This window comes from Diorhabda carinulata, chromosome X, assembly GCF_026250575.1.
Source record: "Diorhabda carinulata isolate Delta chromosome X, icDioCari1.1, whole genome shotgun sequence".
Taxonomy (NCBI): domain Eukaryota; kingdom Metazoa; phylum Arthropoda; class Insecta; order Coleoptera; family Chrysomelidae; genus Diorhabda; species Diorhabda carinulata.
Genome location: NC_079472.1, coordinates 7,013,486 through 7,027,092, shown reverse-complemented (window position 1 = coordinate 7,027,092; position 13,607 = coordinate 7,013,486). Strand labels below are relative to the sequence as shown.

At 33.6% G+C, this 13,607-nt stretch overlaps 1 protein-coding gene across 3 annotated transcripts in view; it reads right to left on the bottom strand.

Moving 5' to 3' along the window:
• Positions 1 to 4,278: 4,278 nt before the first annotated feature.
• The window catches only part of LOC130900753 (ly6/PLAUR domain-containing protein 6B-like), a 317,692-nt gene continuing 308,363 nt past the window's right edge, over positions 4,279 to 13,607 (bottom strand). For all 3 annotated transcript variants that reach the window (XM_057811607.1, XM_057811606.1, XM_057811608.1), the window contains 3 exons: positions 11,890 to 12,097; positions 9,119 to 9,249; positions 4,279 to 4,616 (listed from right to left, as the gene is read on the bottom strand). In XM_057811607.1, coding sequence (XP_057667590.1) covers positions 4,380 to 4,616; positions 9,119 to 9,249; positions 11,890 to 12,091 — 570 coding nt within the window. In that variant the 5' untranslated portion in view covers positions 12,092 to 12,097 and the 3' untranslated portion in view covers positions 4,279 to 4,379. The remainder of the gene's footprint in view (positions 4,617 to 9,118; positions 9,250 to 11,889; positions 12,098 to 13,607) is intronic.

The window sequence follows — 13,607 nt, the reverse complement described above, 5'->3', positions numbered from 1 at the left end:
GAATTTTAAATGTATATAGAAATGCTCCTTGAGATACGAGGTCCAGCTGTTAAATAACGAGACTGGTTACGAAAAAGGGTTTTATTATAAAAATTATTCTACATTCGAATGCTCTCCTTCAATATACTCCCCTCCCCTCGTCACACACCTTTCAATACGTTTTTTTGCTTTACCGCTTCCATTAACTTAAATCGGGTCCTTTTCAAATCAGATTTGATCTTCGGATACAAAAAAAAAGACGCATGGTGCCAAATCTGGTGAATACGGCGGGTGTTCGAGCATTGGAGTGAGCTTACTGGCCAAATACTGCTTCACAGATAGCACGTTATGGGCATTGTCCTGGTGCAATATCGGCCCATTTTTTACGAACACGTTCTCAAACTGTTGTTAAAAATGACAAATAGTGAGCATGATAGTCTAACCCTCTGGAACTCATTTCAATGTCGGAAAAAACGATCAACATTGTCTTGAATTTTGATTTGCTCTCTCGGCCCTCACTAAAGCGCTTACACCACTCAAAAACACGCGCACAAAATAGAATTGTCTCTATAGGTCTATAGAGACAATTTATAACACTCAGTCGGAATTAATTTCAATTTAACGAAATTGCTACGTTGCTCCTGTTTTTCGGCATGAGAAAAAAACGTGTTTGTTTCAAATCGCTACTGCACAAATACTGTAATAGTGTAATAGTGATGAAAACGTGTTTTGGGATGTCCATAGAAAAAATTTCTAGATACCTAACGCACTACTCGTTTTTTACCCCACCCGTCTAGACCGTCAGTCTCGTTATTTAATAGCCAGACCTCATACATTTATTTTGAAAAAAAATTTTAATCACAATTAACAACTATTATACTATGGTAGAAGTCTTTAAAAATGATTGAAAGTAAAAAAACAATAGTCGGATGAAACTCTCTCGAATAGGAGGAAAGTATAATAAAAATAAAAGGAAAAATAATTTACGGGTGATCTAAGGTCGGGAAATGGAAGGGGGTGAGTTTTTAAGGGCGAAAAACGATTTATCTGGTTTTGCGGCAAAGCTTTATTCACACTTTTTTCACATAATCTCAAAATTTATGTGAAAATTGAAATAATTAAGTTTTTTTGTTTTTTATTTTCATTTCTTACAAAAAACTTTTTTCCACAAAATTCGGTGAAAGATTACCTGTTCATGTCCCAATCACATTGAAATTTAGTTGATTTGAAATATTTATTTTTTTTATTTTGATTTAATTTCGAAAAATCACCCAAATTTTCAATCGAAAATTCTTGCGTCAAAATATTAGCTTTTGGTAAAAAGTCGGTGGGCTTTTTGTTCATTAAAATCTCCACTTTCTGATGGCGAGGAAAATATTACTGTCGTCATAGTAAATTTACTCGGTAAAGATTTGTTTAATAGCTACATTTCAATGATCAACGTCCAGATGCCTCAAAAAATGTTCCAATTCCTGTCTCCCTTTTCGGATTTCTTGGTATTTGTAGTGAGATTTATCCGTAATAACATGATGTGAGTTGATTATATTTTTTATTTTGTAAATTCATCTGACTACCACCCAACCTACAAAGTAATCTGACCAATTGCCATCTGATGCATATTGTGTAACAAATTTGATACAATTTGTGTGGAAATTGATTCAATTTGCACTAAATCAAAGAAAATGAGTAAGCGAATAGAAAGTTTATCAACCTTTATCACAGTATAACTAAAAAAATAAAAAAAAACAATTCAGCTCTCAACACACTGGATAACATTCTATCACCAGTTCTCAACAATTCAAATAAAACTTTTAATAGATTTGTCTCACTGTTAACCATTCTACCTTGAACTATTAATCTTAAATATTTTTTATTTTATTGAAGAAAACCATAAAATTTAATCGACGTTTACTTTTAAAAAATAAAATACACAATCGCAAACGACTGGCGTTGAGTTCAAACATTGTCAACAGTTACTGAGCAAATGTATAGTCCCAAAAAATGTCCAACGGTGTTGAAACGGGATCTCCAAAAGTCTGTAAGGAGGCGTTACGCCCTGTTGCCAAATATTTTTTTCCAATTCATAACAAAATACTTGCCTCTAAAACCGAGTTACCTCTATCAGTTTTCTTTCCAAATATGATTCCCGTTATTTGTAACTTACTTAAAGGTGAAAAAGTACAAAACACTAAATAATTGATGAGGTAACAATCAAACAGTGTTTTATCTGTATGAATCCAAGATGTTGAATATAAAAAAATGTATTTTATTTTTTGTAATTTCATTTACTCTTATATGGTTTACATACTTTTTTGACATTGTTGAAATAGTTGATTGTATTAACACGTTAAGCGTCATAACAGTCCTCACGGACCATCAGTGCCTTTTGAAATTAGACATTGGTTGTTGGTTCATAGGGACCGTCATAATACACCTCATTATAAATAACTGTGTGGACTGTTGAATCATGGTTACTATATGGGTATGAGCGCACCGTCTAGGTCCAGGGGAATTATAATTCTTATTTGGATCGCGAAATTCATCTTCACATAAATATGGGTCAAAATAAAACGAATTGTCGAATAATAAGTTCGTATTTGGTTAATAGAAATAGGTAAAACTAGAACAAAGTTTATTTTAATGTAATAAGTTCAGGCACCGCAGCACGGACTGGGAATGGCCGATTAAGAAAACTCACTTTGTTTGGAACCCAAGTTTCCAACATTACTTTTACTAGGGAAAAAGCATCTATTGACTGAATCAAGATATAGATTCATGAGCAGATGATTATGTCCACAACTCAATTTTTGAAATTTGTGTTTGAATGTTACCTCCTCCATTAAAAACTAGTCTTTTTTATGGCCTCCTTTGTTATTATTTATTCATATTTTGAAATAGAGTATAATATTCATAAGAAGAGCATTGCCAAAAAGACTGTTTCTAACTTCTCAATTTCACATCTTCTAATATATAAAAATATTGGAAATAAATATTTATGTCTCACATACTGTTTTATTTCCCATCATGTGTGTACTACAGGTTAATATAAACGGAGACCAGGCCCTCTCTGGAATTATACAAATTGAACTTTTATGAGTTGTTAAAGTGCATAAAAATATTTCTTAATTTTTGGAGAACGTCACAACTGTTGCTATCAAAGAAGAAAGTAAATGATTATAAATCATTTACAGCGTTGTATGATTGATAAAGTTATTGAGTGCAAAATTTGAGATTAAACATTGCATTCAACGAAATTGGAACCGAATACGGCCTAAACGTCATAAACAGACAACAACACGGCGAAGCTCAATTACTTGTCAATGGAAATAACATAGAGTCAATAAATTTAAATACCTTGGATGTATGTGGGGGATTGCGACGAGGAAGTTAAAACACGGATAGGAATTGAACAATCAACTTTTAAAAAGTTTAATAAGTTCCTAGTCCGCCGAGAAGTCCCCCTAAGCCTTACATTGAGGGCGATAAAATGTTATATTAGGCCAATCCTTTTGTATGGTGTAGAGACGTGGTCATAATAGAAGCAATGGCAATGTGGCTGATTCGCAGACTTCTACGGATCCCATGGATCGAGCACATGACGAATGAAGAAGTACTGAGGAGAGCGGGTTTGGAGAGAGAAGTATCTTATTTGGGACACATCCTGCGAGGACCGGGATATTCAACTCTCAAGCTCATACTGACGGGAAAGATCGACGGATTGGTGTGAGGGTGAGTAGGTAAGACGAGGGGTAAGATTATAAGTGATGAGTGAGCGATGAGTTATAAGTGACGACAGTGGTGTGTAAACGGATTTTTTGTAGATGTGGGGCATAAGGGCAGAGTTGCAGGATAATGGGTGGAAGGAATAGTATTGGAATTTTTTAATTTATTAATTACACACTGTATTTTGTCTTATTATGATAATTAATGTTGCAAATCTTTTTATATTAGTTTCACATAAAAGGTATGGCAATTACTAAAAAGAAATTTCATATAATACTAATATGATAACAAAATGAATATTGCAACACATCGGTTTTTAATTTTTTATTTCAGAAATCTAGAATTTAGAAATATAAAGTTGACGTTTACCTACTTTCTTTTTTTTTCTGTCGTCTATTGGTTCTATATCCAATCCAATGATTAAGAATATTCTCGCAAGTTCAGATCATTTTAGAACACTTAAGAATACATACTTCCAAATATTCTATAACTACAAAATCATATAATCAATAGTAAATTACAGTAGAAACTAAAACTAAAATCATTTCTGGTATATAATAGTAAATAAAACACACCTGGTTTCATAATATATTTATAATTGAGCAAAAAGCAGAATATTTACAAAATACGAAGCAATAATTTCTCTGCAAAACAAAGCGCGTTCATTATAAAATCTACTAAGTATCAACTATTAACATGAACAAAAGATAAAGGTAATAAAATGAGTTTTTCCAGCCGTAAATTTGATTAGCCTTAGACTCTTTGATTGTAGTCGTTAGGGCCTTTTCTCTTTCTCTGAAGAGATTCTTTGCCAACATTCGCATTTTTGATATTTTGTCGTCGAAGACAGCCGTAGAAGAATTACTTGGCACATTGACATTGCAGTAGTTCTGATCGCAACAGGACACACACATCTGAAACATTGCGAAAATAAGGATGTTAGATCTAGTTAATTATTTTGTACTGTTTGAAGTGCTTTATCATTTCGATGATGCGACAAACAAAAATGTTTATGCGGTTTTTTCGTTTTTGTGTTCAGAAGCTAGCCAAATACACACTTAGTTCTATGCATAAAACCTCTTAATTATCTCGAAAATGGCGCGATTTTTATACATTTCCTCTTTCTGGAAAATTGAATTTCCTATTTTAATTAACAAAAAAACATTACAAAAAGAACTAACCACTCAGTGGAAATTAGAAAATTAATAAATGAAAAGAGGTAAGCCTAACTAACTAAGCTAGCAACAGTGAGGAGATCCTCCAAAAAGACAAATCCAAAAACTAGAGAAGGATATAATAAAATCTCTTTTCCTTTAAACATAAATTACTCCGGTTGGACTGAACGGATTTTAACATTTTTTGACTACTCAAAATTGTCTCTCCTTGTTCTATTAATGATAGTTCCAATTATTATGTCAATATTACTTACGCTGTCACCGGGAATCTGCGTTATGGAAGTTAAAATGAGAATATAACTTAAAGTACCTCGCTAGTGACGACCTAAATGTTCAAATTATCGCCCATGATTTTCGATACAAGCGTTCATTCTTTGAAGAGTAGATTGAACAGCAGTCTCAATTTCTGCTCTCGAAATACTCTGAATGGTGTGTCGTATTCTTTCAATCATGTTATCTTTAGTAGTGGGTCTAATTGCACAAACAAGGTCTTTAATCCGGCCCCAGAGATAGAAATCTAAGACGGTTAAGTCTGGTGACCTGGCTGGCCAAAAAAATAGGCCCTCACGTCCTATCCACCTATCAGGGTAAGCATTATATAAAAATTCTCTAATTTGTCTAGAGAAATGCGCCGGACACCCATCGTGCTGCGCATCGTACTTGTTTTTATATATTTCCATTTTAACTTTCATAATGCAGTTTCCCGGTGACAGCGTAAGTAATATTGACATGATAATTGGAACTATCATTAATAGAACAAGGAGAGACAATTTTGAGGAGTCAAAAAATGTTAAAATCCGTTCAGTCAACCCGGAGTAATTTATGTTTAAAGGAAAATGCTTAAAATTTACACATTTCTTAGGATATCTCGAAATACGAAAAAGATATCGACATGCGGTTTTCGCTATTCTGTTGCTAATTTAGTCAACTTTTAATTAAACATTTTTCAAGGATAGCTAGATTTAAAAAAAATAAATAAATAGCGCCCTCTAGCGTATACGTTACTTATTAGGTTGTTTCGAAATTATAACTCTTACATTGGTAGAAAGGAGCTCTCTTCAAAAAGACTAAATTTGCATAGATAGGTTAAGTAGAACTGGACTTACAGGCGTTTTTTCATAATAAAGTTTCCGCTTCCCCCCAACTCTTATTTGAAGAGATATACTAGAACTTGTAAAATCAAATATACGCTGAATTTCTTGAAAAATACGATAATCATAGTTTAAATGCATCTTAATTAGTAATAAAGTTTCGGAATATATGGTTTTTGTTTGGTAACCTGAAATTTGGAAGACCCATTTTTTGACTCCATTAAATCACGTAAAGCTACTTTTTGACAAAAAAAGACCTAGAAAAAAGATTGTTGAAATTTGGAAAAGTCATTTTTTTATTGTGAATGATAATTTGATTAACCAAATGTAATTATTAGAAACAATTTGTGTTTAAATGAAATCAATCTTAGAGACGACAAAATTAAAATTGGAAAAGTCATTTTTCGTCCAAATTTATCTCATCTAGCTCAGGGCTTCTAGCAAATTGAATTCCATCCTATATCAATCGAGAAAACGGTTTTTTCTGTACCCCACCTACGAGCTTTTTCAAATGGCTCTTTGTTTTAAAAAACGGGCTTCTACTTTCACAAAATTAGTGGATAACACAAAGAACATTGTAGAAGGAATTTGGGTTCAATCTAGCCAAACCATTTTTTGGTTAGGTTTAAAATAGGAAAAGTTATTGTTTATCTGGGTGATTCCATTATAACTGTGATATTCAATGTCCTGTATTGTTTTTTTGTACTAGTCATTAATTAATAATCAATTAATAAAAATTTTGTGTTAATTGAATAATTCTTAAGATATTTAAACATTATTTTTATACAATATAACTTGCCACTTAAAGAAAACTTATACTACATCACTTGAATGTCAGTACCGTGTCATGTCCATTCCTAGAATTTACCGATAAATTATTAATTTTTTTTGTCGTAACAAATGATTTAAACTAATTACCTTATAAATTCTAATGTTTATGATCAAACTGAGGAAAATTGATGCACTTGTTGTTTAATATCTTAAGTTACCATGTCAGTACCGTGTCATGTCCATTCCTAGAATTTACCGATAAATTATTAATTTTTTTTGTCGTAACAAATGATTTAAACTAATTACCTTATAAATTCTAATGTTTATGATCAAACTGAGGAAAATTGATGCACTTGTTGTTTAATATCTTAAGTTACCATGTCAGTACCGTGGATAAATGAGTCAGTACCGTGGAACTCAAAATCCGACATTTGTGTCTTGCTCGTGATACTTTGAAGTTGTAGTAAATTCCTCTTAGAGTTTTATTTTTACAGTAAAATAGATGAATAATATGCATAAAAAAGTTAGAAAAGTTAAATTTTAAAATCTTGAAATTTTGAATACAAAAAATCACAGTTAGAACGGAATCACCCATCTAGATCAAAGCTCCCATCAAATTGAAGTCAACTCTATATCAAAAAGTTGATGGATTTTTTTTATTTCTCCCATATAATTACAATCTAACCAGTAGAATGAGGATAATAAGAAATTTGAATGATTAAAAACAGACGCGTAGGGGTATCTTTCGGGGAAGAAACTCCTTTAAGTACTTAGCAATATAAGTGCTACTCTGTATCAATTTTGTTTAACCTAAGTATAAATGGTATAAATCAGTAACAAAGTCAATATGAGACGGTGGTATAATTCATAAAACAGACTTGGTTTCATTTGCTTTAACGCGCTGTTTTTTTAACCAGATTTCTATTTGATTAAGATTATTCTGGAGATTTTGAGATGCTTTTCTAAGTCTAGATATACAGCCAGAATTGCTGTGTCATTTGCAAAAGTTGTAACTTTTTTGTCACTACTGGAAGGAACGTCTGCGGTATGAAGAAGGTAAAAGATGGGTCCCAGGACGCTTCCTTGAGGTACGCCAGCTGTAATGGGATATATTCGTAGTGGCGTAAATTGGAGTAGCAATTTAGGATAAAATGAAAATATATTTTTTGACTGAAATAATATTTGGAAGATACACAGAAATAATATTGGGAGGTGCACAGAGAGAAACAGAAGATTACTTGTTCTTTAGGACAACCAGACACAAAGAGTACAATTTCGAAAGTTACCAACTTTGTGTATTTAGGAGTAGTAACATGAAGACAAGGGAGCAGAAGAATTAAAACTGGAAGCCAGAATAACTATAGGAACACAAAAATTCGGTAGTATTAGATCACTGATGAAGTCAAAATACGTGTCAAGAAAAACAAAAATAAGAATATATAGAACGGTAGTAAGACCCACCGCAACATATGCATGTGAGACATGGACATTAAAAAAGGCAGATTAAGCCATGTTGGAAAGATGGGAGAGGAAGATACTAAGAGGAATCTACGCAGGAGTATACACAGAAGAAGGCTGGAGGAGAAGAACTAATTAAGAATTGGAGGAACTTTATGGAGAAGTTACAATAAGTTCGTTTATTGAGGGACAGAGTTAAGTTTAGAAATGCAGTTTTTCGTTTAAATCGAATGTCCAAAAGTCATATTTTGCAAAAAAGCTATTTGTATTCAAATTAAAATTGAAACATTCATTGCATGTTCCTATACAATTTGAAAAATCCATTTTTTGTCCCAATGAAATTTTCAATTGCCATATTCTGAGAAAAGTTGTGAATCAAGTTGAATTAGAAAAAGCCATATTTTCAGAACATTGAATGGGAAAGCCCATTTTTGTCTAAATTAAAATTAACAAACCCATTTTATGTAAAATGTAGACAGACATTTGTGGCCTAAATTGAATTTTTGGAAATTTCTCGTCTTTAGTAACACATAATTAGTTTATAAGATCTTCTAGATTATCGTTCAGTAATTTTTCTGATTTTTCGTAATCTCGTAAGTATTGAGATAAGCAGTGACAAGATTGATTGTCAGTTTAGTGACAAAAAACTAACGAGTTGGAATTTTTAAGCGGTTTTAAAATGAAATGTGTCGGTAAAGACGAGGTACGGTAGAGACTAAAGAACTGAAATCGCGAACCTAATGTGAAGTTTATTTTGAATAAATTAGAAAATATAACAAATCTCAAATTCCACATGTTTAAATATATAAATAAGTAGATTAGTTTTGTGTTTTTTGTGTTAGTTTTTTGAAATATTGTATTATTAAGTAGTTTTATGGATTTTTTATACTGATATTTGTTTTTTACTGATCGATAACATACCATTTGGGCGTCGATTTCCACACAACCAACTTTATTTCTTTGGCATTCTTTCTCGGTTGTGCACTTTTTGTTTACGAGAACGCTCGTTCCTTTTGAATCCATTATGTGTAGAGTGTGACAGAATGTTTCTCCTACAACAAACAGAAATACCACAAATTTCAATATTCCATAATATGAAATATATGCATTTTGATGGAAACAACATAAATAAATCAAAGAGGCAGCTCAAAGCATTTTTGTCTCGATTTCATATTTTTGCGGTATTATTGATACATATGTATTCAATATAAAGTACATATTCAAAGTCGTGGCCAGCAAGAATATTTTTCGGCACCACCAATGTAGAGTATAGTCAACGACTTATCTTATCTTTATTTTTTGAGGTTTAGACCTGTTTCGGTTAGAGTTTAACAAGTATTGAATGATTTTTTTGTATCTACAAAGCAAACTCAAGAGGGTAAACCCTATTACACTCGATGGATATTTCGAGTGGTGCCTGCCATGTGGAGATGCTTGTGGATATTGACCTCGAACTTCTGTAGCTTGTAGTGTTTGGGAAAGACGTATTTGCTTCCACAGGCTTGCACTTCTATTGACAATTGACGTTCTAGGTGTCTTCAGGCGAACTCATGAGCCACTTCCGCCTCTGGAGTAGGTCTTGCAAATACTGTTCTAGGTGGGATTATGTTGGACAGCTGTCCAAGCCTAAAAGCCTAATTGCACTCTTCTGTATTGAATCTAGTATCCTAAGGATGGACGAATCTGGGCTTTCTAGAGGATTAGAAGCTGTTAAGGAGTATAAAGCTTTTTGGTCACAAAGAGGACTCCAAGTTTTTGTGAAGCGTGAGACGCCTTTGACAATACTCCAAACGAGGCTGTCAAAAGAGCATTAGATGCGAGAGGAGTAGATAGGACAACTTCCAGATGGATGGCACAACTACTATCTACTACAACAGCAGAAATGAGAGTAGGGCAAGACACCATTTCAATTACTGCAAACAGGAGAAGTTCACAAGGGGGAGTCGCATCCCCACTAATGTGGAGCTTAGTAGTACATGAATTCTTATGCGGCCTGACTGAACTCGGCATACCCTGCCAAAGATATGGAGACCATATAGTCATCTACGCAAAAGGATGCTTTGAAAATACACTCTGTAATATAGTTCAAAGAGGACTCAACTATACAAAAAAATGGTGTCGATCGGTGGGACTAAACGTCATTCCGAATAAGACATATATTCCTAGTTTTCACTAGGAAAAATAAATTAACCTCAAGCCCATGAAACTAGACGGGCAAGTGATTTAGTGGAAAACTAAGGGAAATATCTGGGACTCACACTAGATTGTAAACTTATCTGGACTAGAAGTGATTCTAAATTTCTCACCTTTCGACATAGTACTGGAAAGCGAGGCAGAGAAAATATCACTTAGGATGTTCAAAGACGGAATCACCAAAGAGAAACCATTCCTAAATAATGATGAAGCCAGGGACATACCTCAAGATAACGTATTGAAAAAGTTTAGCTTTGAGAAAAAATTTATCTCATAAGCTGTAGAAATAAGAGGGATCATAATACCGTACAAGAAATAAGCAGAAATGCCATTAATATACGTCTACGGACGGACCTAGAACAGCAGATAGAACTGGAATAGGAGTGTACCAGAACCAAGCACTTTAAAAGCATGGGCAATATAGCAAGCATTTTCAAGCAAAAATATATGGAACTGAAAAATATGTCTAGTTCAATCGAGAGAGGAACTATCATAAACAAGAGATCATCATCCTGACCGATAGCCAAGTACCTATTAGAGCTTTAAGCTCCAATATCATAAACTCCTTTAGGATTGCCTATTGGACAAGCTAGGCAAGAAAAATTAAGTTACTCTACACCGGAGTGAAGGGAAATGAAATAACTGATGCTCGCTAAAGCGAGGGTAGACAAGTTCTTCATGGGATTTGAACCCTTCTGTGGTATCAGCTACAGAACAATAGAGGAAGCATTGGAAAAGAAGATAGATAGAAGCGAAACCAATTATTAAGACAATCTACAGGGTCTAAGACAGGCAAACCATCTCCTGGGAAACTATAACCAGAGAAGATCTACTGAATGTATCAACCTAAGTAAGAACAAACTACGAATACTAACAGAAGTATTTTCGGGGCCTCAATAGACACCTTAAGACGCTAGACTTAACAAATAATGAGGCGTGCAGATTTTGTTCCACAGAGGACGAAACGTCTATCCACATTCTTTCGAAGTGTGAAACACTACGGAACTCCAGAGCACTACACCTGGGACGAAGCTATGAATGAATCGGATTTGCAGTTTTGTCACGTAGATTTTTGATGTGCACAAGAAAGAAAGTATGCATCTCTTGGGAGTTGACCTCCAAGGTGTGTCCATCGATGGCAACCTGGATTGATCGGTCTTTAAGAAAGCTACTGAGCCAGTCGATAAGTGACGACGACAAAACGTACTTCGATATGTCAAGTGGGATTGCTCGGGATCCCCCATATTTCTCTATAGCTATACGTTGGTGACAAAGACCAGGAAATCCTCGATTGATTTCTGTTCCAGGAAGCCGTATTGATGGTTGCTAATGATTTTGCCAGACTCAAAATATCTTAATATTTCTGGAGACAGTCCACTGAAATTTCGTGGGGAAGAAAACAGGTCCAGTGATTCGTTATTATATTTGACATATATACATATAATTGGCAAATAATGTTGTATAGCTAACAATGTTTATGTAAATAATATATAACTTACCAGGTTTACAAGGTCTATCTATAGCGAACTGATTACAAACTAGATTGTCGGAGACGTTCACGCATATATAACAAGTGACAGCATATTTGTCAAAATCTGTCAAATCCGATGTTGAATCCACAAGGTTTGACGCTAAATTCTTATCTTCCATAGCACTGTTTGTCATGAAAATGCAACTGATTAACATGCTCAGTCTGAACATTACAATCTGGAACAAAGAGGGAGATGTATATTAGATAAATATCATAGGTCACAATATATATGCACTTCAACAATTTTATTGGAATTTAAAAGAGAAATAATTAACCGGAAAAAAAATAATCATGTGATCTTTAGGAATAGTTTTTATTGTGACAACGGTGAATAACTTGGTTATTACTAAAGTTAGTAAAAAAATTATATCTCCAGGATTACTCGTAGCTACATGAAAAATGGAATATGTCATAAGCTATTAGGACATTGTCGAAAATAACTATTGCAATCGGATGTTTTGTTTTGTCACCTCGAGAGGTTAGCATCTTCAATAGTTGCTTGTAGCTTCATAAAGTTCTAACTGCGCTCTGAATGATCTAAGCTGGCGTATAATGTGTGCGTTGTGGAAATTTATGGCCTTAAGGTCTATAGAAAAACGGCGCACACCAACCGCTAACCGAAGAGTCTGTCGCATTCCATGTTTATATGACCTCTACAATAAAGCATTTCTCTCTCTCAAGGGGATTTTTAAGGCCATGAAATAGGACCTACTAATTAGTCATTTATTACACCAATATACAGGTTAACTGAAAACCTTAAATGGAAACGACATTCTCGAAAATCATGAGGATTTTGTTTTTTTCACACATATTAAGTAGTGTAGTGTTTAGTGTAGTTTATTGTAGGGTTCTCATAAACATAATTTATGTTGGCATATTTTGTGGTCAAAAGCTGGTGTGACAATTGGAACAAAAGTAACAAACACTCTACCAAAGCTAACACAATAGTAAGTAAAGGAAGATACACACAGAAAAATATGTATTCTTGCACATATAAATAACGGTTAGTAACGACAATGTAATTTTGATACTTATTAGAGTTGCTCGTTATTTTCATTTGGTACAATATGTATTATTATCTGACATAAAAATTTAATCATCCACAATCAATACACATTACCACATATATGAAGTTTGATTTTCCATCAATTCAATTTATTATTTATATAAAATAGTGAATAAAAAAATTTATACATACATATCATATTATGTTATGTAGCTACTAATTTCAGTTGAAATCTTGAAAATTGATAGAATTTGTTTAAATTAAGAAATCTCTCGCACACTCGCACAACACTTTGAAGAAAATTTCAGCATCCATAATCCAGCATCCGATTTTCATAACTGACATATTCAACCCTCTTCCACACTCCAGCTAAATCCACTCGATATTGCGTCTATCAATGACTCTTTCATTTTAAATGAACTCTATATATTTCTTAAAAAACTATCCGATCCGTCACTCTCCAAGCTTTTTGACATCTATAACATTATTTGGAATACTCACCAATTTCCTGATATACGAAGCAACTCTATAATCATCCCAATTAAAGAAGCAGATAAATCCATATCATCCCCTAAGTCTTTCCGGCCAATCTCACTCACTTGCAATACTTGCAAATTCCTTGGAAAAATAATCAATAGAAGACTCCATCCAACATCCGAGGCTGTTTTCCCAGCCATAGA